The sequence below is a fragment of the Syngnathus acus genome, chromosome 4 (genome assembly GCF_901709675.1).
Source record: "Syngnathus acus chromosome 4, fSynAcu1.2, whole genome shotgun sequence".
Taxonomy (NCBI): domain Eukaryota; kingdom Metazoa; phylum Chordata; class Actinopteri; order Syngnathiformes; family Syngnathidae; genus Syngnathus; species Syngnathus acus.
The window spans coordinates 7051194-7076339 of record NC_051090.1 but is presented as its reverse complement, the minus strand read 5'-3'; the positions used below and the strand labels follow the sequence as shown (position 1 = coordinate 7076339).

At 39.2% G+C, this 25146-nt stretch overlaps 1 protein-coding gene across 3 annotated transcripts in view; it reads right to left on the bottom strand.

Moving 5' to 3' along the window:
• Positions 1–25146, bottom strand: part of pex5la (peroxisomal biogenesis factor 5-like a) — a 43426-nt gene that overhangs the window by 16049 nt on the left and 2231 nt on the right. For 2 of the 3 annotated variants that reach the window (XM_037248864.1, XM_037248865.1), the window contains exons 2-3: positions 5878–5982; positions 1035–1146 (exon numbers count right to left, since the gene is read on the bottom strand). In XM_037248864.1, coding sequence (XP_037104759.1) covers positions 1035–1146; positions 5878–5982 — 217 coding nt within the window. The remainder of the gene's footprint in view (positions 1–1034; positions 1147–5877; positions 5983–25146) is intronic. The other variant, XM_037248867.1, reaches the window with a different exon arrangement.

Below are 25146 nucleotides of genomic sequence, written 5' to 3'. Positions count from 1 at the left end.
AAAGTATGCACAGACCTCCTGACTACCCAGAAATGAACTGAACTAAAGCCAATAGAGAACGATGACAACTATTTGTTTTGTCAAACAGCAATACAAGTCTTGACATAATGAATTTAGTTTTATTGAATTATGGTCTGCTCTTACGCTAATACCACATACGCATGACAACTGAAGCAGGAAAGTGCTGACAAGAGGACAAAATATATGAGGGTGAGTATCATGGAGAGAGGATGAAGGGTGATGAGAAGCTTCTCTTGAATAAATCACTTTAAGGAAACAGACATGCACAGCATTGAGGAGCTTTGTTTACATGACATTGCCTCCTCCCAGGACAAGATGACTGTCCATCCATCTATCTCTTGCTCGTGCTTGCAGTTAAGGATGAAGCCAATTTTTGTGTGGCCGACTGAGCAAAGAGCTGACTGCAATCTGGATCGAGCGCAGACACTAACTTGAACGATGCATGACAGTCAGCTTCATGAACCACTACGTAATCAGTGACCCATGAAGCTAAACTTGAAATTTCTCCAGCATCTATAAAAGGAAAAAAAGAAACGCGCAAAAGATCCGCTTGTGGATTTGCATACATATATCTGAGCTTGTCATTAAAATTCTGCATTGCTTTTTCTTCGCTTGCTTACTCCTGCTCAGCATTATTCACTGCTTCTTCAGTCCATCACTTTGCGTGACAGGTTGACAAAGGATCACACCTAAATCCACTCCACTGGCACATATCAAAACTGTGGGAGGATGCCAGTTTTGCATAATAGGATAGAAAACAGTTTGGTGCCTTTTTAAATCCATGAAAAAATACTTTACAATCTACTGTCCATTCTATGTGGACTATTGATATTAGAAAAAAAAAGTATTCCCGACAGGAGCTACTTTTAAGTTGCTGCTTTTTAAAAAATATATATTTTATACATGACACATTTAAATATTTGTTGGTTAATTTCATTTGGACAGCCCTGATAAGTGTTGTTTTATTATTTTTTTTCCCAAAAATAAATAAAAATGAATTTTGTGTGTTGTACCTGCTGTGTTGGAAGTCACTGGGCGAGAAAGCCCATCACACTTGGTCTCGCAGAGAAAATCGTCAATGGATGGACTCAGTAGCGGGCGACTTTCTTGTTGCTCACTCACCAACTGGAAGGACAAAACAAAAACAGGCTAAAGAATCAACTGCTGTGACAAGAAGCGGAAAGTAATTAATTTATCGTAAATTGTTGTGGAACATTTTGATGATTTTTTTTACAGGAACTGGTATTCAACGCTAATACAATATGAATATTTTATTCAAAGCCATTTTTGCACTCATATTAATTTATTCAGGTTGAATTTTTTTTTTATTGATTCTGATGAATGAGTAGTTTACCACAAACAGAATCTTGCCTTTAAGGAAAATTCTGTTGAATAATACAAGAGTTTAATATAGTTACATTGTTGCAAGAAAAGTAATGAAAACCTTTAATCACAGTTCACTACTGTTTGACCTCAAACTTTGTTGTATAAAAAGAATTAAGTAGAAGAAAATGTCAAGAGGAGATTTTAGCAATTAATATAAAAGCAACATGGAAGGGAAATTAATCCAATCACTCTTAAATGAAGAAAGTTAAAGAGAAACTGAGGTTCAAATGTAAATCTTTACTCCTGAAATTCACAAAAATATAAATAACAGTCTCTGGGTATTTTTTAAGTTGTAAAAGTCAATATTCGTCAATCTCCAATCAGCTTTTAACGACACGTATTATGCACACACTAGTTGCCAAACGGGCTCGGCTTTATCAGAGCCGCTGGATGTGCCCCAAACAAGTACCCAACATTGCTCCTCTCTCTTCCTAAACCATATAAATGCTAATCATTTTTTTTCCATCAGTATCTTTCCAATGCTTTGGACGCTCCAAGGCTGAATCGGCGCTTCATAATTTGGAAGCTACAAGCCAATTGTGTCCTGGAGGAAAGGTAAGCAGCATTGGTGTCTAGCATTGTGTGTTTGGCAGCAAGGAAACTTGACATTTGCTGTGTTGGTGCCCTCAGGGCTGTATTTGCATGTGGAATTTTAATTAAATGGGTGGCTGTTTTTACATGACACCTAATATTGTGAATCTTGACAATTAGTTTTATGCACATTTGAAAAGCAAGCTTTTGGTGCTTGGAAAATTACAATATGATTATTTTTTGTGCTGCAAATTTGCTAAGCCAGCACGGGTAATTTCACTTTGTGCTGTATTAGAACAAAAGTTTCATTTTGCAGGATGTCTCGTACGCAAATTGTGATGCAATTAACAAAGGGTTGTTGTGCTCCATGTTTATTGACTGACTGAAAGTTTGTTTGGCTATGTTTAATTGAATGTGACTGCAGGTTAGGCTATTAATAATTGAATATTGACCTTTTCCGAAAACAGTGAGTCATTCCAAAGCGTATCAAGCTTAATTAAATGTGATCATAGCAAGAATAATCCAACGGCTACATTATAATGAGTGGGTAGTATTAATGTGGTAGGCTGTGTTTTTCCCAGTGAAGCTTTTTTTGTTAAAGAAAATAAATGGAGCGGGGGGGAAAAAAAACATCAGTAAAACTCTAATTGTCTTTATGTGTGGTTATAATTGCTCAGAGGTATGGCTCCCCAAGCTGCAGTCTATTTATGCTAGTTAATTTAAACTCGCTGTGAATCTGAGCTGGTTTTGGCTCTTTGACAGTAGCAGTAGGTGAAATAAGCAGTTCCAAATAAACAACTAAATGAGGTGCGTTGCCAGGGATGACAGAACTACTTTTGCTGGACCCTCCATTTTTTTTTTTTGCTCCCCCACCCCTTTCTTTTTTGTCCCCTGGTAATGTAAATACGTTTGTATATGTCGGTTTGCCTGCTGTCAGAGTGATGTTTACAGTGTTGTGACTGTTTGAAGGTCAGCAAAAGACCCACATGCAGACATTTCCATTCTCAACATCAGTTCTGATTTGGACAATATTGAGATGTTGACAGATGCTGCAGTTTCTCTCTACAGTATGTGGTGCAGGACCTATTAGTCTCCATGGCTGTCTGGGGGAAAAAAAAAAATAGTACTGGTCATTCCCTCTAGCTAAACATCTGGAAAATGAGGAGAGAAGTTTGTCCATATTAGTCTGGGGAGTTCTTTTGTGCACAAGTTTCATACAAACACCAATTAAAAGTTGTAAGCACCCCAACTATCTCTACATGGAGATTAGCATTTACTATTGTTGCATTTTCATGGTGTATGTCTTTGTGTCTCTATGCAAAGCAATTAGTCGACAAGAACTTTAAGGAGTGATCTAGTAAATTATGTAATGGCAAACTTCTTCTAATTGAATCGCTCGGGCTTTACTCAAGAGATCCTTTTAGATGTTGCTGTCAAGGGAATGGCATGAACTTTGTCAGATCCTTCAAGGTGAGCTTGGAATAGGTTACATAAAAGGAAAGTTCAGTAAAGACGTAAAGCTATCGGGTGGAACTTGGAGGCTTTTACAGCCGGTTTCATTCAGTTGTTTTATCTTTAGCTTGTATTTAATAATTCAGTCTTTAGGATGGCTCAAAATCGGTCATCTTTAAACTCCAGTGGGTTGTAGCCAATCCTGATTATTCATTTTATGCCTTAATACAACTTAATGGGATTTAGTTTTCACTTTATATTCATTTTTCACTTTTTTTTTTTTTTTTTAAACCAGCTTTAGAATGAATTATCAGTTTGAGACTGAAAAGGCCTCGGTAGTAACACAGCTCAGCTGGCGATCCGGATACCTGCTGGTGTGACCTTTTTAGATGTCTGTTGGCCTAGTTCGTATATTATTGATAGACATCGTGCAACCAATTCTCCAAAGCCTTAACTCTTGGAGGAATTCATTTCGGGAAAAAAATGCCTTGAATGTTGCAGAGTTTGACCATGTTAAGGATTCTTAATGACATGTATCATAACGATTCTATTCTTCTACCCCTTCTTTTCATTTTTATGTGTTTTGTGTACCTCGCATAAGGGAGTGCTTTAATTATGAAATAGTCTTGACTCTTGACATATGTTTTTATTTTGTTGCAATTACCGCAGGCTTGGATCTGTGTGCACCATTTAAGGAGAGGAGAATCGTGATTAGCTTCTTCATTAATCACGATTCTCAGCTAATCGATGCTTGTCACTTGGGATCAAATGTTAGTCGTATATGACAGTTTTTGTGAGGTGTAAAGAAATATAATGATTGTAATGTAACATTTCATGCGAGAAGGTTTATGTAACCTTGCTGCCAAATTTAATGACGTGTTTTTTCTCAAATACAAGCGAAGGCTTTCTGGGAGGTTGCGTCCGAGGATCTCACCCCTGACTCAGTAAAATCCAGCGAGATCTACACAGTAATGCGCTTTTCAAATAGACTTGACTTGACCTGACATGTGGCGCGAGGAGCCTTAGCCTGTCACTTAGCTTCTGTCATTTGCTAAGTGACATCACACCAGGACACGATGCCCTTTCAAAATGAAACATTGGAACGTCATCATTATTTTTTCAGACATTTGTAAAAAAAATATTTAGTGGATCTAGCATGCATTCCTATTGTGTGTTGGTGTGTGTCTGTGGTGTGTGTTTTAAAGACCTTTAAAAAAAAAATTTGCACCGCTAAGCCAAGAAGAAATACAAACACCGTAATTGTTTTTTCGTGCTTGCCTTGGTTCAAGTTTAAATTATTAACCAACTGCTTTCTGACACAATACTGTCTTGAAACAACTGCTTCATTCAGCATGAATGGGAAACTAAGCAAAGGCGGTATACTGCATTGTAGATATATAAAAAGAGACATATTTGGTTTGAAAGGTTTTGCACAAATTGTCATTTAAGAATAATTTACCTTTGCATATTTTTCAACCAATTCAAACAAAACAATCACTTGGGACATTTATATTTTTGCAATATGTTATAACTATCACTTCTCATTTGAATTACGACCTGAATAATTTATTTCCCATTTGGTAGCATACCAACTGCTGGCATGTAAACATTTTAGGCTTCAGTGGTGACACCCAAAGCAATCAAATGAGATTTGTGTATCCTTCAGCAACAATGCAGAGCCGTATGTTAATCTTTTTCTCTCGGTTAGCATCATTATCTTGGTTGTGACAGCCGATCAATGAGAAATTACATTAGGAAATCAATTGACTATAAAACAGGTTATTGAATCAGACAGAAATACAAGATGACATGAAGCAGCGTGCAAACATTTTTTTTTTTAAACAATCAGGGAGAGAAGCAGCAGGATACAATGAGCCCCGTCAGTACAGGTGTATGTGTGTGTGGAGTGTTCGCGAAGACTTTTTGATGCACTTCTCATGAGATGTTAAAAGTTAATGAGGAGGTTTATCAGACTTGATTAGCGAGATGAAATGCATCTTGACCCCGTTGGTAATCCCTCCTGGAAACAGGCTAAGAAGATATTGACATAAAGGACTGCAGCATTTTTTCTTCAAGATGCCTAAATTTAGGACCAGAGACTTCAGAATAAAAACCTGTGATGCGGCTTATTTGCATATTTTCCAAAACCATGTTTACTGTTCAGTTTTCATAGAAAAATATGACTAATCGATGAGTCAGCAATTTTGCATTAGAAGGCACCCGGAATGAGATAAAAATATTCATGACGTCATCAATTAATCTAAGTCCACGTGATTATCATCACCTTAACGAAGACTACAACAGACCAGAAGTCATTCAACCTTCTACATGGAGGAGAATACAAGAATTTAACGTTAAAGTTATTAAATGGAGATCCTCAGCACCAGCATCTACATCACAACAATATATATATATTTTTTGCATCCGTACAACCAACACAGGAGTACAATTCACTCAGAGCGCATGTTCTGAAATAGTTCTGCCCACCTTGGTAGTCACCGTGAGGAGGGGCTTGCCTTCTGAAGACGCCTTACTTGGTATCTCCTTCAGGACCATGGCAACAGTCTTATCTGCAGCCCTAGAGTCTTTGCCCTACAACAGTGAAATCAACAATGACTTGTGTCAGGACAGTTCAGGTTTGACAACTCAATGCATCGCCCTCATCCGGGGCATCTTACATATAAGACTTTATCTTATGATGATGGAAATACCAGAGCGCGTGAGACGCTCCACAGTAACGAGACATCCACAAGACTATGACGATGAAAAGTCACTGCACAATGTGTTGACTTGAGACTGTGATAAGCGTGATTATCCACACCAGTACTTAACACCACTATGATGGCGACGTATCACATGGCGATAACTGATTTTGTATTGACAGATGACACTGCATAGCTTTGGGGGTGTGTGTGTGTGTGTGTGTGTGTGTGTGTGTGATGTTGGCAAGCACTCCATATGATAATAAGCCTCCTTGTTTACACATCAGCCAGTGACGCTTCATACCAAAAGAAAGCAGTGCAGTAAAGAGCAGACGGCTCCTTTGGATTGCTCACTTAGGACTTGTATTATGTTGGATCAACTCAAATTTTCCGGCACTAAATATTGGCTCAACAAACAATATGTTCCGCTAATCAGTAAAATAACAAATCACCATTCTTATGGGAGCGTTATCAATGCCCCGCCTTCACAACAACCTATTTAGAAAGGAGCAAATGTGATAGCTGCCAAGGCCACCTTGCATAACTGTAGAAGTTTCAAGTGTAAGTCGTGAAATTGATTTTGGCTGCTTATATACCACAATTTCCACCTGAACTTTTTAATCACAGTACCTCGGGTACTCCTTGACATTGAATTTGCCCACAGCAAGAAGCTGCCTCTATTGGCGCTGTCGCAGTTAGACTCACAGATGTTCACTAGAGCCACAAACCTCTGCAGGCCATTAAATTTGATCACCAAACAGGGACAAAGCCTTTTTTTGAAGTGACTTTAAGCAGGAAGCCCTAATGGCATCATCCTAAAAAAAACAACAACTTTAGAACCCGAGTTTGACTTGCGAGATATGTATTTGTGCCATTCTTCCATGAGTTCAATGCAGTTCGCTGTTTTTGTGACCTTAACAATAACCTGAGTTGTCCCCATGAAGGATGCAAGCTTATCCAGTGAGAAGGGATTAGTCCAGCCTTCATCACGAAGGGCTGAAATCTTTGTCCCTGGTGTATTACTTTCTTACTTTAAAACGGAATAACAGATGGAGGCAACTGCGTTTGCTAAATTTGTGAAATTCAGTTGTATTTAACTTGCAACTTTGTTCGTTTTCAAATATATTTATTTAGGTACAATTTTTATTAAACTTTCATGTGCATTAGATTTTAATCGAATCATCATTTGAGAACTTTTTTTTTTAATTCTCCCACGTTGAAGTGTAAAGTGCATAATGTCATCGTGGCTTACAGTAATATTAAACAAGTTTTTGGTTTCACACTTTCAAGGTTAAAGATAGGCATGAATAAGTTCGATGTTTGCACAAACTACATAAAATGTTGTGCAGTTAAAGTCTCTTTAAATCCAATGCGGTATCTCATTGACTGTTAAATGTGTGAAGCTTGTCTATCTGCTTGCTGCACAGACTATGAACCTTCCTGATTTATTCATGCAAGCTCTGCGAGCCTCACTTGGGCACAGCTGCAGTTGTTTGCTGGCTGTGCAGATGCAGCATTTATGTATTTTTGCATCCACATCCCTGCGATCAATGTCCCATCTGTGCCCTCCACTGTCTGTGACCTTACTCTTTGAAGCCAAGGGAGACTGCAGGAGGCAAGGGGTCAAAGTTCGAACAGGAGTACAGGGAGAGGCATCAAAAAAAGAGGCACACTGCATTATCCCGGCATCAGATGAAGCCTAAGGAAAATATTTGGTGACTAAGAGCTTTAGTTATATTTTTAATTTACACGTACACACTGATGTTGGGAAATCATTTTTTTCCCCCTCATTCTAAAGTCATTTTTAATGCATCAGTGGTGGGTTGTTAGAGCCAGCAAGGCTATCAAAACCAATGACATTTACAACTTGTAAATGTCTAATTTATTCTATGAAAGTGTTGCTAACGATCTCGTCTCTATTTCATTGGATTTTACTTGATTGCACTTCTCACACAATTTAATGCGTTTTAATGTACCGCATTTTCCGCACTATAAGGCGCACCGGATTATAAGGCGCACCTTCAATGAATGGCTCATTTTAAAACTTTGTCCATATATAAGGCGCAGCGGATTATAAGGCGCATAGAATAAATAACTCAACGTTGCTCAAACGTTAATTCAATCAAATATAGTAACACTCGAAATAGTGAAAACAATAACAACATATCAATAACTCAACGTTGCTCAAACGTTAATATCACACAACACGCAAACATGTAAAGCTTACTTTAATAAATTAGTCCTCATCCACAAATCCATATTGGTCCATATATAAGGCGCACCGGATTATAAGGCGCACTGTCGGCTTTTGAGAAAATTGGAGGTTTTGGTGCGCCTTATAGTGCGGAAAATACGGTATTTTTTTTTTTTAAACAAGTGTTAGAAGAACTGTCCATCCATCCATTTTCTATACCTCTTGTTCAATATGACTTTTTTTCAATGCTGTAGCAGTGTCACTCCGATTATCTGCCCAATTCTGTTTTTGATCATCATGATACCGTAAATGTATATATCTAGCTTTTTTGCAAAATCACAAGTAGCTACTAAAACACAGCAAATAAAAATGATTCAGATTCTTCTGCTCAGCAGACAGAAGGCTAGAAGAGTGGTACTCGCATAGTCACTCATTAGGGCGAGAGTGTTTCCAATTAAACACACACTCTCGCTGTGTGAGTCTTATACAGTATTACAGCCAATAATTGACATCCAGCAGGGCTTCGGGATAAGCCTTGCTGATATTTATAAATGTTGTCTTCATTTTATTGCAGTCATTTCATATCCAATGAAACCACTAATGAGATGTTTTTTTTTTTCTTCCTCACTGACATTTCCTGCCACTGTTAATTGCCTTTCATGAACTTGATGAGGATCGCGTCTCGCAATGAATGGAGAATCTTGGTGGCACGCGTAATGTGTGAGTGAAAATTACACCCTGACCTGGTGTTGAGGAGTGATCTAATGAGGATTTGCTGAGTTTGCGACACGGCTCATACATCACTGTCACAAAGGGTCGGCCCGTGCTGAGACGAGTTTCGAAGGGAGGCTGTCGACAAACTAAGAAAAATTATTTCTTTGCCAATGATTGGCAAATACCAATCATGTGTCATACTAGCCTGATGTAATTTCTCACTAAAACAAGCATCTGCTACAATTTCATATGAGCTTATTGCTGACTAAATACAGCAGCCTGAGTTTGAAAAGCTCACATTATTTATGATCCCAACTGTTTTTGTCATGAGCAACATTCTTTTGTACTTAAAGCACAAATGACCTGATTTCATTGTAGCTGTTCTAGCGTTCATTGTGATCCTCCCATCTGTGCACATAATTGCAAGCGTGAGACATAGCATGATGGGTTCGTTGCTCTTCGCTAATCAGTTCCTTTTGAATCTTATTTAATCTGTAAAGCCCGTATCTCACTGAGCCGTGGGTGTTTGCACATGTAGTGATTGTTGGTATTTTGTCAGGGTTCCTAAAATGTTGCAAACTGTTGCAAACGGTCAGTTTTTCTTGATGCAAAGAAATTTTGGATGTGTTCAAATTTTCTGTTAGCCAGGTTGTGACTTATGTGCATTTAAAGTGTTTCTTCTTCTTATTATTATTATAGGTTGATTTCATTTTATAGTTGTGAGACAGTTACTGTTATGAAATATAGATATGCAAGTCAAATGAACATGGCAATATTCATAACCCCTCCTCACTAATCATAAATCTGAGTGTTTTTTTTAATTTTTGTATACTTTTAATTTGAATAATTGCTATAAGTACTACAGAAAATATCGCCTGATGCTTTGGACATCCTACCAGTCAACTCGCTAGTCATGAAGCATGTACCAGTGACTCATTAAATAATTAATCCTTACCAATGTGTCTGATGACCCGGTAATTAAAAATAAATTAAATGACGGTCACAGTAGTGAGCTTACCGAGGATGTCGCATTTATAACTCCATAAATAAAAACTAATCGGCTTTCTCGCTATGTTTTCAATCTATGTATTCATTTATTTATTTCTGTGCCTGAGGGTTGCGTTTAAGTGAATCCTTCCACTCATAAATTGCTTGGACTCTAGCACTGTACTTATCTTCAGGTTACCAGGGTGTTTGCTTGGCAGGGAGCTTTCTTTTATGCCAACAAACACCTGGTTTACACAAAAGGTTGCAGTGGTATTTTATATGCTTTTTATTATTATTATTAATGATTAGGACATTTTCGGGCACTGGCATTAATTCAGGAGGGGTTACAATATATGCTCACGGTGAATATGGGAAATACCACAAGCAAAAGTGACTCTGACTTGTAATATTCATTATTTCAACATGAACAACAATGACAGTGGACCTAAAGGATCAGAAATGGAATCTTGAATTGAAAGTAAGAGGACAAAGCCAACTAGCTCAAAATGTACATTTGAATAGGACCACAGTAACTTTCAACTCTTGGTGTTTGGAAACAGCAATGAAAGAAGTCGAGCTTGTTGGGAAAGAAAAACTATTATCTAACCCCACACACTTTACCACATAGAGCTTATGCCGCTTATCTTTATATTGAGCACACATTCATTAACCGAGGAATAATTAAGCGCAATTTCATCCACCACACAAGTTCTAATTGTCCCCCTATTAGATTTAGAAGAAGAAAAATTACACACACAATTTCCTATGAGACTTATTTCAGCACTGCAGTTTGTGATTTGGGTCGATGGCGACAAAAGGACCCTTGCGGTGTTCAGGCTGCTGTTTTGTAGGCCAGCTGAGCAAATACGTACAGATATTAGGGGGGGTCTGATTCCCACTGTGTGCCAAACTAAAATGGCCAAACAGCCAGTTTGGGTTGGTAGTGGCATCTTGCTGAGCAGTTTGTTTGCCAGCGCGTGTTGCCACTGTTGTCATTGGCAAGAAGCATCCATTTCCGAGGTGATTGCTTTTTGAAGTCTGATAATTTAACATCTCTGAACACTGAAAATTGAAGACATTATCACTTTAAGCATGCATTATTAGTTCTTCCTTGACATAACAGTGGCCCATGAGGCCAAAACTCCTCCAGCATTGTATAGCACATTACAAACACTACTACTCGTATTATCAAGCACAAAACTCGGTTGCTCTACTTTTAATTAATTTAATTCCCTAACTGGAAAGTCAGAAACGTTCCAACCTTGATGGGAAAATTATGTTTGGGATCCGTGTAGACCTCAGAGACATACACTGAAACGCGAAACACCGGCCGCGTCTCATTAAATATTAACATGGGATCACAGAGCATGTAAAAAGCATGTCAGTTTCAACTTGTACTGGACACGCACTCGCCTTAGGGCAACTGGCATCCTACACCAGGTGATGTATTTTCCGTTCATGAATATGGATGCACTGGTATCCAGTGGCTGAAAAGAATTGGTGGACTATAGCTAGGAAGTGTTGACATCAGTGTAGGATGTAGCCCGCAGTGTTAAACACAGTGTTGGCTCCTCCCCCCCTCCCACTTGTGTTACTCCTGTGGATAGCTTTTGACTAATGATTTTTTTTATTTATTTTTTTTTATTAATGAGGTTGTTATTTGGTAGGATTTTGCTGATGTTTCCACTCTGCTTACTTGCGCATTTATTTGCAGTGCATAATTTGGTTCTAATTATGGCCATGTATTTTTGTGTCTCGTTACGAAATCAAAGTGTACTGCACATGCGATTCCACCAGTCAGCTAGAAATGCATTTTATCATCATCGATGTCAGTCTTAGCGGGTAATCAATGTCGGACACATAAATCAAGCTTTCGATTACAGTAGGAGGAACAGATGTTTTTGTGAGCGTCCATATGGTTTGAATTTGCATGTTTGAGTTGCATTTCATTGTCACCGATTGTGTGACACGTTTGAGGAGAGTGTTAACGTGCTCTCGCGGCCTCTCCAAGGGTCGAGCGATACCCTTTGCGGCGTGCGCAGCTCTTTTCAACAGTCTCTCGTCTCACCTCGCTTCCTCTCAAGCTCCATGGAACCTCTTGAGACTTCTGAGCTATTAGATAACATGGCGCCAAATGATAGCCTTGTTTTTCTGCTCATTTTTTGTGTCTTTTCTACTTGTAATAGAATTGGAGCAGTGAAAAGTGTTCAATTCAAGGTAAATTTGTAAACATGCAGGATTAGATGAACTATTATTAGCAGCAAGGTCAGACTGAAACAAGCAATTACAGTATAGTGAGACCATATAGAAATGTTGGACTCCTGTATTGTTCCATTTTCCAAAGCCACCATAATTACAACTGCGTGTAATCAATAACAGGAAAAAAATATAAACACTCAGCAAACTTTATTTTGCTCAATTTGTCAATAAATGCCACTTTTCACAAATAAAACTGGACTCTTTAAAAGAAAATGAGACCATAACTGTCAGCATGGAGGCAGAGAGATGTTTCTTCATTATGACAGTGACTATTTCAGGTCTTGTTGCTTTCAGGGTTTTGTAAATAACTCAAGGGATGAATTCCAAAGGGAAGGAGAAGCCAATTCAATCTATTACACCCTTCAGCTATAGCTTCATCAAAAGGTCACATTTTTTAATGGGGGAAACACTTTTTCATGGCCTCTTCAGTTCCAGATTTATGGAGTTGACTCTTAAAGCAGATTAAAAGAAGCTGGTTTAGCCCTTGATGAGGTTCTCTTACTATTCACATCATAAAGAATGAAGTAATCCTGTTATGATGCAAAATGAATATGTAGCATTCATTATCAAAACCTTTTCTAACTATACAGCCAAATATTTTAATGTTTCTAACATTCAGACACTAGAATAAGAGCACAAAGACAAAACAGGAATCCATTTTGTTAGTTTGTGCCAGTCATTAGCTTTTATTTTTTTGCATTAAATTTCATTTGTGGCTCTATGCTTGACAAAAAAAAAAAAAAAAAAATCCAAAAAGCAAAACCTATATCGCATTAATCCTTCAGATGCTCATTTTGTGGAAGTCTCTCGAGATATTTTGGATAGACTCCAAATTGTTTGGAGTACTTCGGAGGATCCCGTATAAAGCTGGAGATTATTATTTTTTTTGTACTGACATCTTGTTTAATTTTCCCCACTGCGTATAAGCCAAATCTCATCCTCCTTTCTCCCGGACAGCACACACACTTGTTCAGTTTGAGTGACTTCAAGAGCTTAAAGGGGAGACCATGATGGCCTGGCACAGAGGAAATAAAAGCCAATGGAGGGTGGCCGCTAACACAGAGGTGGAATTCCACTTCAGCCACCTTCCTCTTTGCTAACTCGTCACCTCTTGACAGAACAAAAGCTGTCTCCCGGCTCCCGTGGCCAATTTCCTCTTTGCCCATTACCTTCCCATTAAGGAAAACTGGCAAGCAAGGACACAAAGGCCCTCTTGCAGCCAGCCCGAGTCATTACTTCCACTATAGCCATGTTGCTCGCAGCTTGGCCTGCAGCCGCTAATGATGAGGGATGGCAGCAAAAGCAAGAAGATCTCCTCCGAGCACGAAGCGAGCGTAACCTGATTACTAGCGACTTGCTCGGAAAACGGCGATACATTCTCACTTTCCTTTCTCACTCCGTTTCCTGCCGCTGCCCTCCATACAGGAAATCGTCGGATGACTTTATAACTGTGCTTGGTCAGCAGCCGTTGCAAATTACGCCTTTCTTACCCCTTGTGTGTTTCGCCTCTCATTTTGATTTAATCACCCTCTCGCACCAAGGGATGCGGATCTGGCCTCCATTCAATTACAAAGACATTAGCCACACTGTGCCGTCGGGGATTCTAACTGAGAAGTGGACAGCACTAACCATTTAAAACACCAGTCCGTATTACGTAACTTTGGAGTTGGGAGCTTGTCTCAAAGCCATCGTTGAGTTGACTTCAAGCAGAAAATGTCCCTTTTATCATTTGGATACGCACCTAAAAATTCACTCCAAGATTTTTTCGTTTGCTTGATCTCAAGAGTCCTGTTGTACTAAAATAGATTGTGAGCTATTTATGGCAGGACAAAAGGAGAGAGGGGAGAAAAGTGATGGCGTCTTCTAGACAACCAGGAGTTAATAAAATGCTGTCTTTTTTTTTTTTTTTTCTTCCGTAGCCTCCATTTACAAAGATGGACATCAACTATTATAAGACATCAATTACTGTGAAGCTTGAGTGCACTCATACAAGCATTTTATGACTATTGATGATTATTGTTGATATAAAAACATCCTTCCATGGCAAATGATGACTTCAATGCAATGTAGACACACAAATGAACACACACACACTTCAAGTAATCAGGTTCTCAGACACCAGCCCATGAGGCTTTTTTTTTTTTTTCCTCGGGTGACTGGCCAATTAAGAGCTTTGGAAGCGTCAGCAGCTAGGAGAGCGAAATAGGAGCAGGATGAGGAAGGGTGTTGTCAAGTCGCTATGAACAAGGATCAGAGTGAATCTATAAATCTTAAATTATTGCCATTCCAGCCAATGGAGTTTCTGTTGAGATTTTCTATCATAAGTTGATGGGCATTTTTAAGACCCCGCTGAGACCTCAAAATGTTGATACTGTAAAACATGTTATGCCTCCCATGTTATCTGTAATTTTGATGCAATATTAATCAGGTTAAATTGTTGAAGAATAGTTGGAGAACAAATTAATGCTCAATTGTTTTATTTACTACATCGCTCAGAAGAGTTTAGGAAGATGATGTAACCAACTCTTGTGGGGTTTTTTCTTCTTCTATGAAGATTTAAAGGCTTTTCAATATCATATTTCTAGCCCAAAGTTATTTATGAGTGTCTGTTCAATGTGGGTCGGTTGCCTCAATTTCTTATGATTTAATTTCTGGAGTAGAAAAACAAAATTTATTTCCAACAATGTATGTAGAATACCATGCAGTACACACTATTAATATATTTTGGCCACAATGTTTGATTGCCATGTTGGAAATGCTTTAATAACAGCATAACGGGTGTGAGGTTTTTTTTTTTTTTTTCAGCCATGCATTGCTAAGCATATCACTGCAAATCCTAGGTCAAGTGTAGGTCTCCTGAAATGATGTTCCACTTGCCCGCCTTGATTAAAACCATGCGCACTGCCTCTCTTGTAGCCTTGACACTCAACTCCTCCTCCATGCTGTTGTATCAGCCTGCCTCTTGTTCACCAATCCTTCGCTGGGGCGGATCGGCAGCCTCGCAGGCCTAACGAGATGGGCCGCTCGTGAGAGCTTATTGTTCCAAGCTCCTCTCTCATGCCGAGAGAGGAAATTAACACTCTCTCTCTCGATTCATTTCGCAAAAAGACCGAAGGGTGTAACGATTTGGGCGAAAGCAATTACTGTGGAATCTCGGAATTTGACGGGAGGTTGAACAATTTTCATAAGTAAAGACTTCAGGATACCCCATAAGGGCTCTGGACATGAGGAAATAAAGATTCTGATAAAAGGAGATGGAATAACGGATGGATGCCAAAAAAAAAATCCACTTACCAACACTGATATTAGATGAATATTTTGTGTAAGATTGAAGTATAAGACCAACGAATCCTATTCAGCGGCCATTTGCTGCCATTACTGAAATTAATATCATTTGTCATAAATGTTTTTGTTCAGCAAAAATTCCAAGGAGCTGTCAAAATCCTAAATGAACACGCGTATTTTACAGCATCGCTTCCCCGGGGGACCGTTATGAAGCAATCATGCACTTAGCAAATCATTTGTACTTGTAAAAGCTTTTACTGGATGTGCTCTGTGAAACCAGTCAAAGCGAGAGTTTTACTTTATCCACATGACCTCTCGTGTCATAAAAATGCTGACACGTGCATTTTCTTGTAAAGCAAGAAATGACATTGTCCCCTTCCACAGTGTGCACAACCTTCATAAACCATCTCGAGTTACATGTCTTTGAAAAGTCATTACAGCAGATGCCGGCTTCACGAATAATTTTCCATCCAATGTGTCATCCAACTATTATTTTCAGTCTTCGTTATTCTGTGAAATAGCTCAGATCAAACCGTCCTTTTTTTTTTGATGATGATAATGTTTACACTCAGTTGCAAATCTCTTTTGCCTGTTTACCGCACAAGGATGTGGAATTTAATGCATGGCTAAAGATAGGCATGTCAATCAGGGTGGTTCGTGACGATAAAACCCGATGATGCATCTGTGCTGCTTTACATCCGATGAAAAGGATGCATATGCGCCCATCTATCTTTGTGTGCATTTTAGTGGAAAAAAAAAAATACACGGAGATTTATGCATTTGGCGTAGGGGCTGAATTCATTGTAGATTTGAACTGAATTAATTAGCACACCTGAAAAGTGCTTCAATAGATTTTCATCAAACCAACTTGGGGAGACATAGCACGGCTGTTCTGTCGAACTAGTTTAATTTGAATGTGTTTGCCAGTGCAGGTGAAAATTATGTGTGAAATTATAACCACAACAGAAAGACATGCCTTACTTGTGCTGTGAATGCTAACTTCCGTGAAATGCCGCATTTAATTGGAACGCGAAGAGCCACTTTGAATACCAGCAAACTAAGTTATCTGTGTTCACACCCAGAATGGCGCATACCCCCCTTTTTGGAATAGGCCTTCTTGCGTGCATCTTCGAAATCGCCAACAGCCGGTCTAACCCGCCCGTGCTCCGCCAGATTTGGTCAAAAAAATAGTGCCCTCAGTCTATCTAAACAAAATCAGCAGGACTGAATGTGATGCCTATACTTTTAAACGGATCACATAGACTTAAGAATCAAAATACCTATGTTAACTATCAACAGTGAAGTGCTAACTATACATAAATAAATGTGACGGCCGGGTTGAGCGAGTTCCGCTCTATTCCTATCTCCTCCTTTAAACTCAATAATTCTTCCAACTGCCAATGGGTTAGGCTGTCCAGATATATTTTACCGCATGTAAAAAAGAGGGATCAAAAAGTATCTGTGGCAGGATTTTCTTCTTGAGCCATTTATCTGAGGAAACCTAATGTGCTGATAGGACAGCTGTCACTAAGCCAAACACAGCTACAGCAGTTTTCTGAGACACCAGGAGACTCCACAATGAGAAACAGACACCAACTAGGATGTTCTTAATATTGCACCGAATTCCTTTAAAGACCTGCGGTGTTGTCACTTATCACTAATCCACACCGCTGCTGTTCCCATAAATATGACATTTGTCTAATCTGCTATCATTAAGATTTAATCTGCTTCAATTTGTTCCTTTGTTTTCTGATTGGAGGCTCATATCCACTGAGGCAGTCCTCATTTCAAAATCCCAGAGTTAAAGTTTTCAAAGCAAATTTTTCGGAATGTGATCTATTTGTCATAAAGTTAGTGCTGCATAATTGAACCCGCTACGCTCGTACGACGTCATTCAGCTGAACATACTGAAAAGCATGTGAGCAACCCATCAAATGTTAAACGATCAGCAGCGTGAATGAAATTCAGCATGACCATTTTCTCACGCCAGGTCACTTGAGTCTCACGCGGTGCACACACGCCAGTCTCCTTTTCAGAATAAATCTCCATACTGAGGAGCCATCAAAGGGCAATTTCTCCACTGATCATCCACAGTGCCACTATATGTATGTGTGTGTGTGTGTGTGTGTGTGTGTGTGTGTGTATCATGGGTGCCCCTCATACATGATTAGATGCGAGTGGCGGTGCTGATTACACAAGGAGCTTCCAAGGTGCACATAGTCACGTCTTCTAGCTTAGTTTATTAGCATCTCTTAGTGCTGCCAGCCCGTGACTGGATGTTTTTGAAAACTTCATGAGGCAAAAAAAAAAAAAAATGTTGAGAGGATCGCAATACAATCATGGAAATGCTAATGGTTTGTAGATTTTTTTTTTTTAGGCCCACTTGTAGTGATTGAAGTCTGAGCTGATAGTCATAATAGTACAAGAATGCATTAGCTTTCTATTCAAAGTATTGAGCCTTTCGGATTTGCATTTCTACAATGAGAATGATGCTATGTAACATTGAACTGGGGGGGGGGGGGGGGGGGGGGGGACTTGGAGCATGTTGCACATTATGCATGTATGAGTTGCAGATGGGAATTTAACTATAGTATACATTTACATAAGTCAAATCTGCCATCTATATATCTTTAATAGATGAAAACAATTTTAGTGGAATTGTTTGAAATTGGAAATATTCATATTAACAGTCTACACTGATTAGTGTGGTTTGTTATTCATTGTTGTATAAAAGCGATATCACACTTGAGGTCATGACATTGCACTGTATATCATCAGTCCCACTCGTGTGACATTGCTTAATTATACAATAGGCAGAAGGAAAGTCTTGACTGTCTTGACCGCTCAATAAAACATGAATAGGGAATATGCACTGCAAAGCGGGCTGTGTGTTGTCGTCATATACTCGAACTGTCTTCAATGAGTCAGTCCGTCGTGTGTCATCAGGTTGGTACACAAATTTAAGAATTTTTAGAATGTTATGGGAAAACTAGTCAGTTTGACTCTCTAACTTTTGAATTCCATTTTCATCACTATATAAAAACATTGAAACAACACAAGAGAAGCATCATCCGAGCGTTTCATGGCATAGTTCCTTTTTGAATCTAAAGCGGCCATTGTGCCACTGAAGCGCAAAGGAGTCATAGATCACACTCCAATTTTCCCCTCAAGTTCTTCACTCTGCAAAGGCGAGGCACTGTAGCGTGAAAGGAAGTCATTTTTCAGTCACTACACAAAGCTTGAGATCGGGTGGAGACTGGGCAAAAGTCTTGGGACAGCCCTTAATTCCTTCTGAATATTTGGACAAGTCCCTCTAGTTTTGGGAAGGCTATTTTCTATTCCGGCATGACCGCACCCAAGGCACAAAGCAAGGTAGATTACTCTGATTGGATGAGTTTGGTTTTGAACGACCAGAGAGCACTGACCTCAATCCCATTAAGCACCCATGGGATGAACGACAACAGATTGGGAGAACAAAACGGAAAATGCGTGCGATAATTTGTCACATGTTGTTTTTAGGTCAAGCATCCCAACATTACTCCTTATAGATTTATTTCTTGCCACACCATCATTAAAATCTGACCTTTTCTATGGAAGTCGGTCTTCCCACCCTGGGGTACAGTATATGATGTCTTCGAGATCAACTTTAATTGACATGCGAGCGTTCCTGAGGTTAGGGCGGCATGAGAGCGAGGAGCAGGAAATGGAATGTGAAAAGTAGAAAGGCTTGAGTGCTTCTGCTCAAGGTTGAGCATGCCTCTTCACCAGTTTGGATGACAACAATGACAAAGGAGATGGATCTTGTTCTTCCCTTAACAGTGCCAAGCCTGGATGATGCTAAAAAAAGGCTCAAAGTGAATGTTGGTGACTTTTAGATGTACTAGTGAGTGTTCTTTATGACCTTTTTTATAAGATTTCTGGGGGGTATATTCATACTGTGGCTAATCCAGAAATGTTTTGCTTCTTAAGGATTTTTATCCTCACCTTAACCAAGGGGCCCAAACACACACAAAAAAGCTTCACCAGCCCAAAATAGCAACAAACTGTGGTATCTGTTATTCAACTGAGACATCACTTGGGTAGCAAAGCTCTTAATGGCACACAAGCCTCAGTGCGGTGATACAAACAGTGTCATGGACACGCAGACACTCATTGCCTCTGGCATTGATGGATTACACAGAGAAGGGAATGAATTGGAAGATACAATAGAACAATGTTTGGCTTGTCACACCTTTAAACAATGTGATGGGTCTGTGTTTTTTTGTGATCCCAGGAACCTTGTCACATTTGACCAAATGACAAAAGCTACCCTTGCATGGTCATTGACATGTTTGTTCGATTATTATTATCAAATACTTCCCGTGACTACGTCAACGATTTCGCAGAATTTTCAACGATTGGCTAATCACCAGAACACAATGCTGTTGTTAGTTAATGCAAATTTGTGCAGTTCTGCTTACCTTTTGAGTTTGACCTTATAGTCCCTGAAGTCCATCTCTTTATATTTGCCAAGCCGAGTTGCAAAGTTATAGACTGAGAAACTGGATGTGAGATGGTACTGTTAATTTAGTCACAATTTCAAAATACTATAACCCCTATTAGTATCTATTCCTTTTGCCACATATCATGTGTAGATTTTAAGATACTTAGTCAAATTCAGGAAACGTGATCTCCTTGTAACAAGACATTCTTTGAACACTCAGTGTTTTTTTCTGTTGCACTTTTGTTATGCGTGCAAGCATTTCTCACATTTGTCATGCACGATTAGTTGCAGTGATTTTTTTTGGGGTTAATTTTATTTGCCGTATTGCTAATAAGAATCAGAATAATCTTATTAAGAAGACGCAAGAAATTTATTCTGGTGTAGTTTGAACTACGCTAGTCCATTAATCCACAAACCATAGTGGCACATTTGGTTTATGCAGTCTGACTGGTTGTGGCACAGGCTAGGTACATCCACCAACAGCTCAATCTTGGCATGCTCTTTGACCCTTTCCACAGCAGGCTGGTGACCATGCTCTGTCTTATAGGTAAATATGAATCACACATCTGTGTCTTCTCTCATTAGTTCTACTTGTGTGAGCATGACTGCTTGTGGGCAAACAGATGCGCGGATGCATTTAGAAAATGCGATCTTTACTTGTGAGCCGTACCTATAAACACATAATATAAACTTTGAGTTGGATCACAGCCTGCGGGATGGCTCCGGGAGAGCGATCGTGTCTTGGTTGCGAAACCTGCCTGCCTTTGCGTCCGCTCAGCTGGTGTACCCTTGAACTCAGCATACATACCATCTGCACGCCACAATCCACCCCGCAGGCCAGCCCTCAACTTTTGCCAGGGAATTCATTACCCGTATGGTATTTGGATTCGTTAGGCGCCCTGCCGTCACTCACGGAGTGATGCACGCAAGCATCCCAAACAGCCGCTAACATCAACGTTGTTTGAAAATGCACAAAGGTTGCTTTTCGAGTCTCACAACTGCAATTGCTTACTGTGTTCAATTCATCTGACCAGACAGTTGTCATCAATTCCCCCATATGCAATATCACAACCTCACATCTCTGACTCTGCGCTTCCTATCTGACTTTCACACGGCCCCCCCGGGGAGGTGTGACTGACAGTTCGAACAGCCCGGATTGGAACAACAGCTGCTGTGAATTTGTTTTGGCAAAACATGGTGGATTGTCACACTGATTTAGCTGAAGTGTTAAGCGGCATATGTTCTTTAACCTAGTCAGTATTGAGCAATATCGACGCCGCAACCAACTCGGAAGAAAAATGTCTTTCATTTGTGTGCCTCCATGATATGAAAGTTGCCTTTTGTTGCCATTAATTGCACAGTGGGCGACTGCATATGATATATTGTTATTTTTTTACAGAGCATCTTCTTCCGTTTTGTATGACAAGCACATAGAAAGAAAAGACCTTTTGTCTGGAGGTGCAATGTTAGGAGTCGTCATATCAAAAGATGAGCCTTGCTCAAAGCAGATTCTCTCAGCAAAATAGCTGAGAAGAAGACAAAGGTGACGTTTTTGAATGTGTGAATCTGATCCAGTTCTCTTACTGCAATTTTTGCACTCGACGATAAATCAAATGTGCATTTGTTAGTCACCCAATGCATGAGCTTTAACAAATAAAGTATTATCCCTCACTGTTTAGTTTAGCAAGCAGATAATGAATTCAGTATGTGCTGAGTTAATCCTAAATCTTCTCATCCTAATTTCTGGTTTGTTGCCTAACGGGAAGTTGTGAACTGAATGAATAAAAAGTAAGTCAGCCCCTTCAAGCAGGTTCATTGTCAGGGCAAAATTCAGATAAAGGTTCAGAGGTCTGACGAGAAAGGTTGTAACTGTATCCGGGAGACTTTAAATCATAGAATAATGTATTTTCTTGACAGTTGAAAATAATAGTCCCTCTTGTTCACCATTTAAATAGCAAGTCTCCTTTTAGAACATCTAGTCGGAATTCAGTGTGGAAAAAAAGAAACGTGAAAATCTCCTGGTTTGTGGTGGGCGGAGCTAACCTTAACTCCAAAGTGTGTTGAACAAGTCAAACCGTTGGAAAATAACTTTCTGTGGACTATCACAACCACAGATTGACAGTCTCATCTGTCTGACCATTCACATAGACACAATACAGACATCTGGTGTTCCACAGGGTTCAATTCTGGGACTGCTGCTGTTTTCATTGAATCTGCTACCCTTGGATTCCATTTTATGGAAACATGGTCTTTCCTTCCCTTTTTTCTTTCCAAATTGCACTCTTTGCAGTTTGATGCCTACCCATTAACGGCAAGACAACTCAATCCATGCGCACAGACTGCTCTTTTGACTGCACTCGAAAATATGTGGTGAGAACTCATAAAATCACATCCGTTTACCTTCTTTAATGTCTTTGTTGTGTAGCTAGCAAAATGAAGAAAAATATATGTTCGAGTTCCCTCCCTTTTAGTAATAAAATCTCCACAAGTTGATAAGATTCACCCAGTGGCTATAAATGTCAGCACCAAATCTTACACCCTTGAACTTCCATCCCCGTGAATCCAAGTTAAGGACTTCCTGTATTATCGTGAGCACATTATCATTCAAACTACCACTGTGGAAAAGGAAGTCTGTTTATCTGTGAAAAGCTGTTCTAGGAAAAAGAATGAGTGCTTTTATAACAAGTGCGACATGATTTTTATGCCATATCAGACAAGCAATCATTTTCCCCAAGAGATGAAGTACAGTATATGACGATACTGTTCACATCTGCCACACTGAAGCACATATTTGTTTATCAAGTGCTCTCGTCAGCAATCTTCGGAGGACCAAATACATGGCGCCTCAACTTGAGCGCTGAGACTCCTGGTTTCTGGAGCAAATGAATTCCCTGCTGAAGAATGACTGTTATGAATGGCTTGGGAAGAAGAGAGAGATAGATGGGCCACCTATTCTTTTGCACGGCCTTCTGCTCCGAGTTACAAAGATGCTGAGGCGTGTCCTACTTTTGTGAGGGAAAAAAATGTGGCTTTGTACAGTAACTCTGGGGACTTGCCATGTGGGGCTCGCAGGGCTGCTGTGTTCACGCGCTTGGAAACAAGACAGAGGGAATCTACTACAGGTCAAATTGATTTATCACCAGTCTTTTTAATTTATTACACGGAGTCTCAATTGCAAGGCAGAAGAGGGAGGTGCTGTGTTGAGGAAATTCATAAACATTTTTTAGTCAAAAATTAGATTAGTCGCAAATTGTGTTACGTTAACTTTTAGCTACATAAAGAATGCAGATAACGGATAGTTAAGAATTTTTCTTTTCGGGGTTTTAAAGTCAGACTGATGTTCAACCAAATTCTGAATTTTATAAGAATTTGGATCTTCAGACCAGCATTTGTATTGGTTTCAGTTCAAATAAACGTAAGTACTGTAACTTCACTCGGTATGTTTGGCAAAGTACAATCTGAACCCTGGTTCACACTAAACAAGTCAAATGAGACAACAAAGCTTTTTAAAATGACATTCCAGAAGCTGTTTATGACATCTCAGCTGGTAAAAATTGCTAATAAAAACAGCTTACAGTAGATGTCTCCTACTTACGTTGCGGATGACAACACAAAATCCTCCAGGCTGATTATGTGGAAATTCTTTTCATATCCAGGAATGCTTTTTAATAACAATGTGGGAAGCAACGCTAAGTCTTTGTCTGCAGAGTAAACGTGTTTGTTGTATCTTCCATGTTTGTGTCAGACTTGTCATGGCTTTTGGTACAAAAACTCAGAGGATACGTCTCCCTTACAAACAAGCAGCTACCACATTACTCAATCATTTTATGCGTTGTTAAAATACTTTTTTTTCCCTTTAATTTGTTTCATTTTTATTTTATTTTAATTTGCTTCATTTTTACCAATAATTTACAAAACTAACCTGCTGTAACTTGACCTAATTTGTCATGATGAGGCCCGCTCCATTTTAGAAATCTAGTGTGAAGTTATGTATAATACATTGACAAAAGTATTGGGACACCTGACTATACAGGCAGGAAGTGGAAAATTGAGTAAAATCGGCATTATACATCGAGTGACAGTTCCTTTTTACCATCTCTGAGAGAAGCTCTGCCTGTGGAGCTTTCGTTCCATTCGGGGAGCACCTGATTTCTCTCATTATTCTGGCTCCTGAACTAGGCAGGCCTATTAAATAGCTTTTAATCAAGACCACGGTTCATTACGTCAAGGAGACTTTAAGCTGTCTCGATAAAAATAGCTTGCCAGACCTAAGTCCACGCACCTTTAGTTGTCCAGCTCAGCCGTAGTAGAATTCTTGATGGAAATGTCTTCCTTCATATGACAGTAAGTGAAGGGGTCTCGGTAAAGAATGAAAATTTAGTTGGTGGATTATGCAAATGAATCCTTTTTAATGATGAAAGGCACAGGCTTGCTAAATCCTCCACTGAAGCACTTGATCAACATTTGTGTCAAGCATTAGATATTTGACTATTATTTCAACTAGATAGATAAACAGTCAAAAGTAAGACGGATCCATATATATATAATAAATATAGATTAGGAATTAGATCCAGACTAATGTGCGATTCTCAAAACAAATAATTCCGCTTGTTCAGAAAACATTACATTTCCCCATTTACCATCTAAATATGAATTGTTTTTAAACTAGAGTCTGTCGAGACTTGATCCACTTCTGATCAGTGATAAACTCCCCCAAGATCTTCCCTGCGGGGACTTACATTATGGCAATCAAATTATGTAATCATGTTCTGCTTAACAGAGCAAACAACCAAAGGCCTTGTAGTATCTCTTCCATTCATCCAATATCTATTTTGCGCCCATAATAGAACCACTCTCGTAATTAAATTTACTCTAAATATAAATACTGTGGGTGGAAAACCATAACAAAAATTACACCGCAAACTGTATAGTCACGATTTGTCAGACCAAAAGGTAAAAAGGTACTCCAGATTGCTTAGTTTTTTTGCAGTTTTTTTTTCTTCTTAAAGTTACTAAGGGCATCCTGTCACATTTCTTGTCCGGGATACTTTTACGCCAGAGGAAAGATGAGCGAAACAGAAGTCTGCAGTCTAGAATTGTTTTCCGATCAAGCTCTGCTCACAATTCTATTG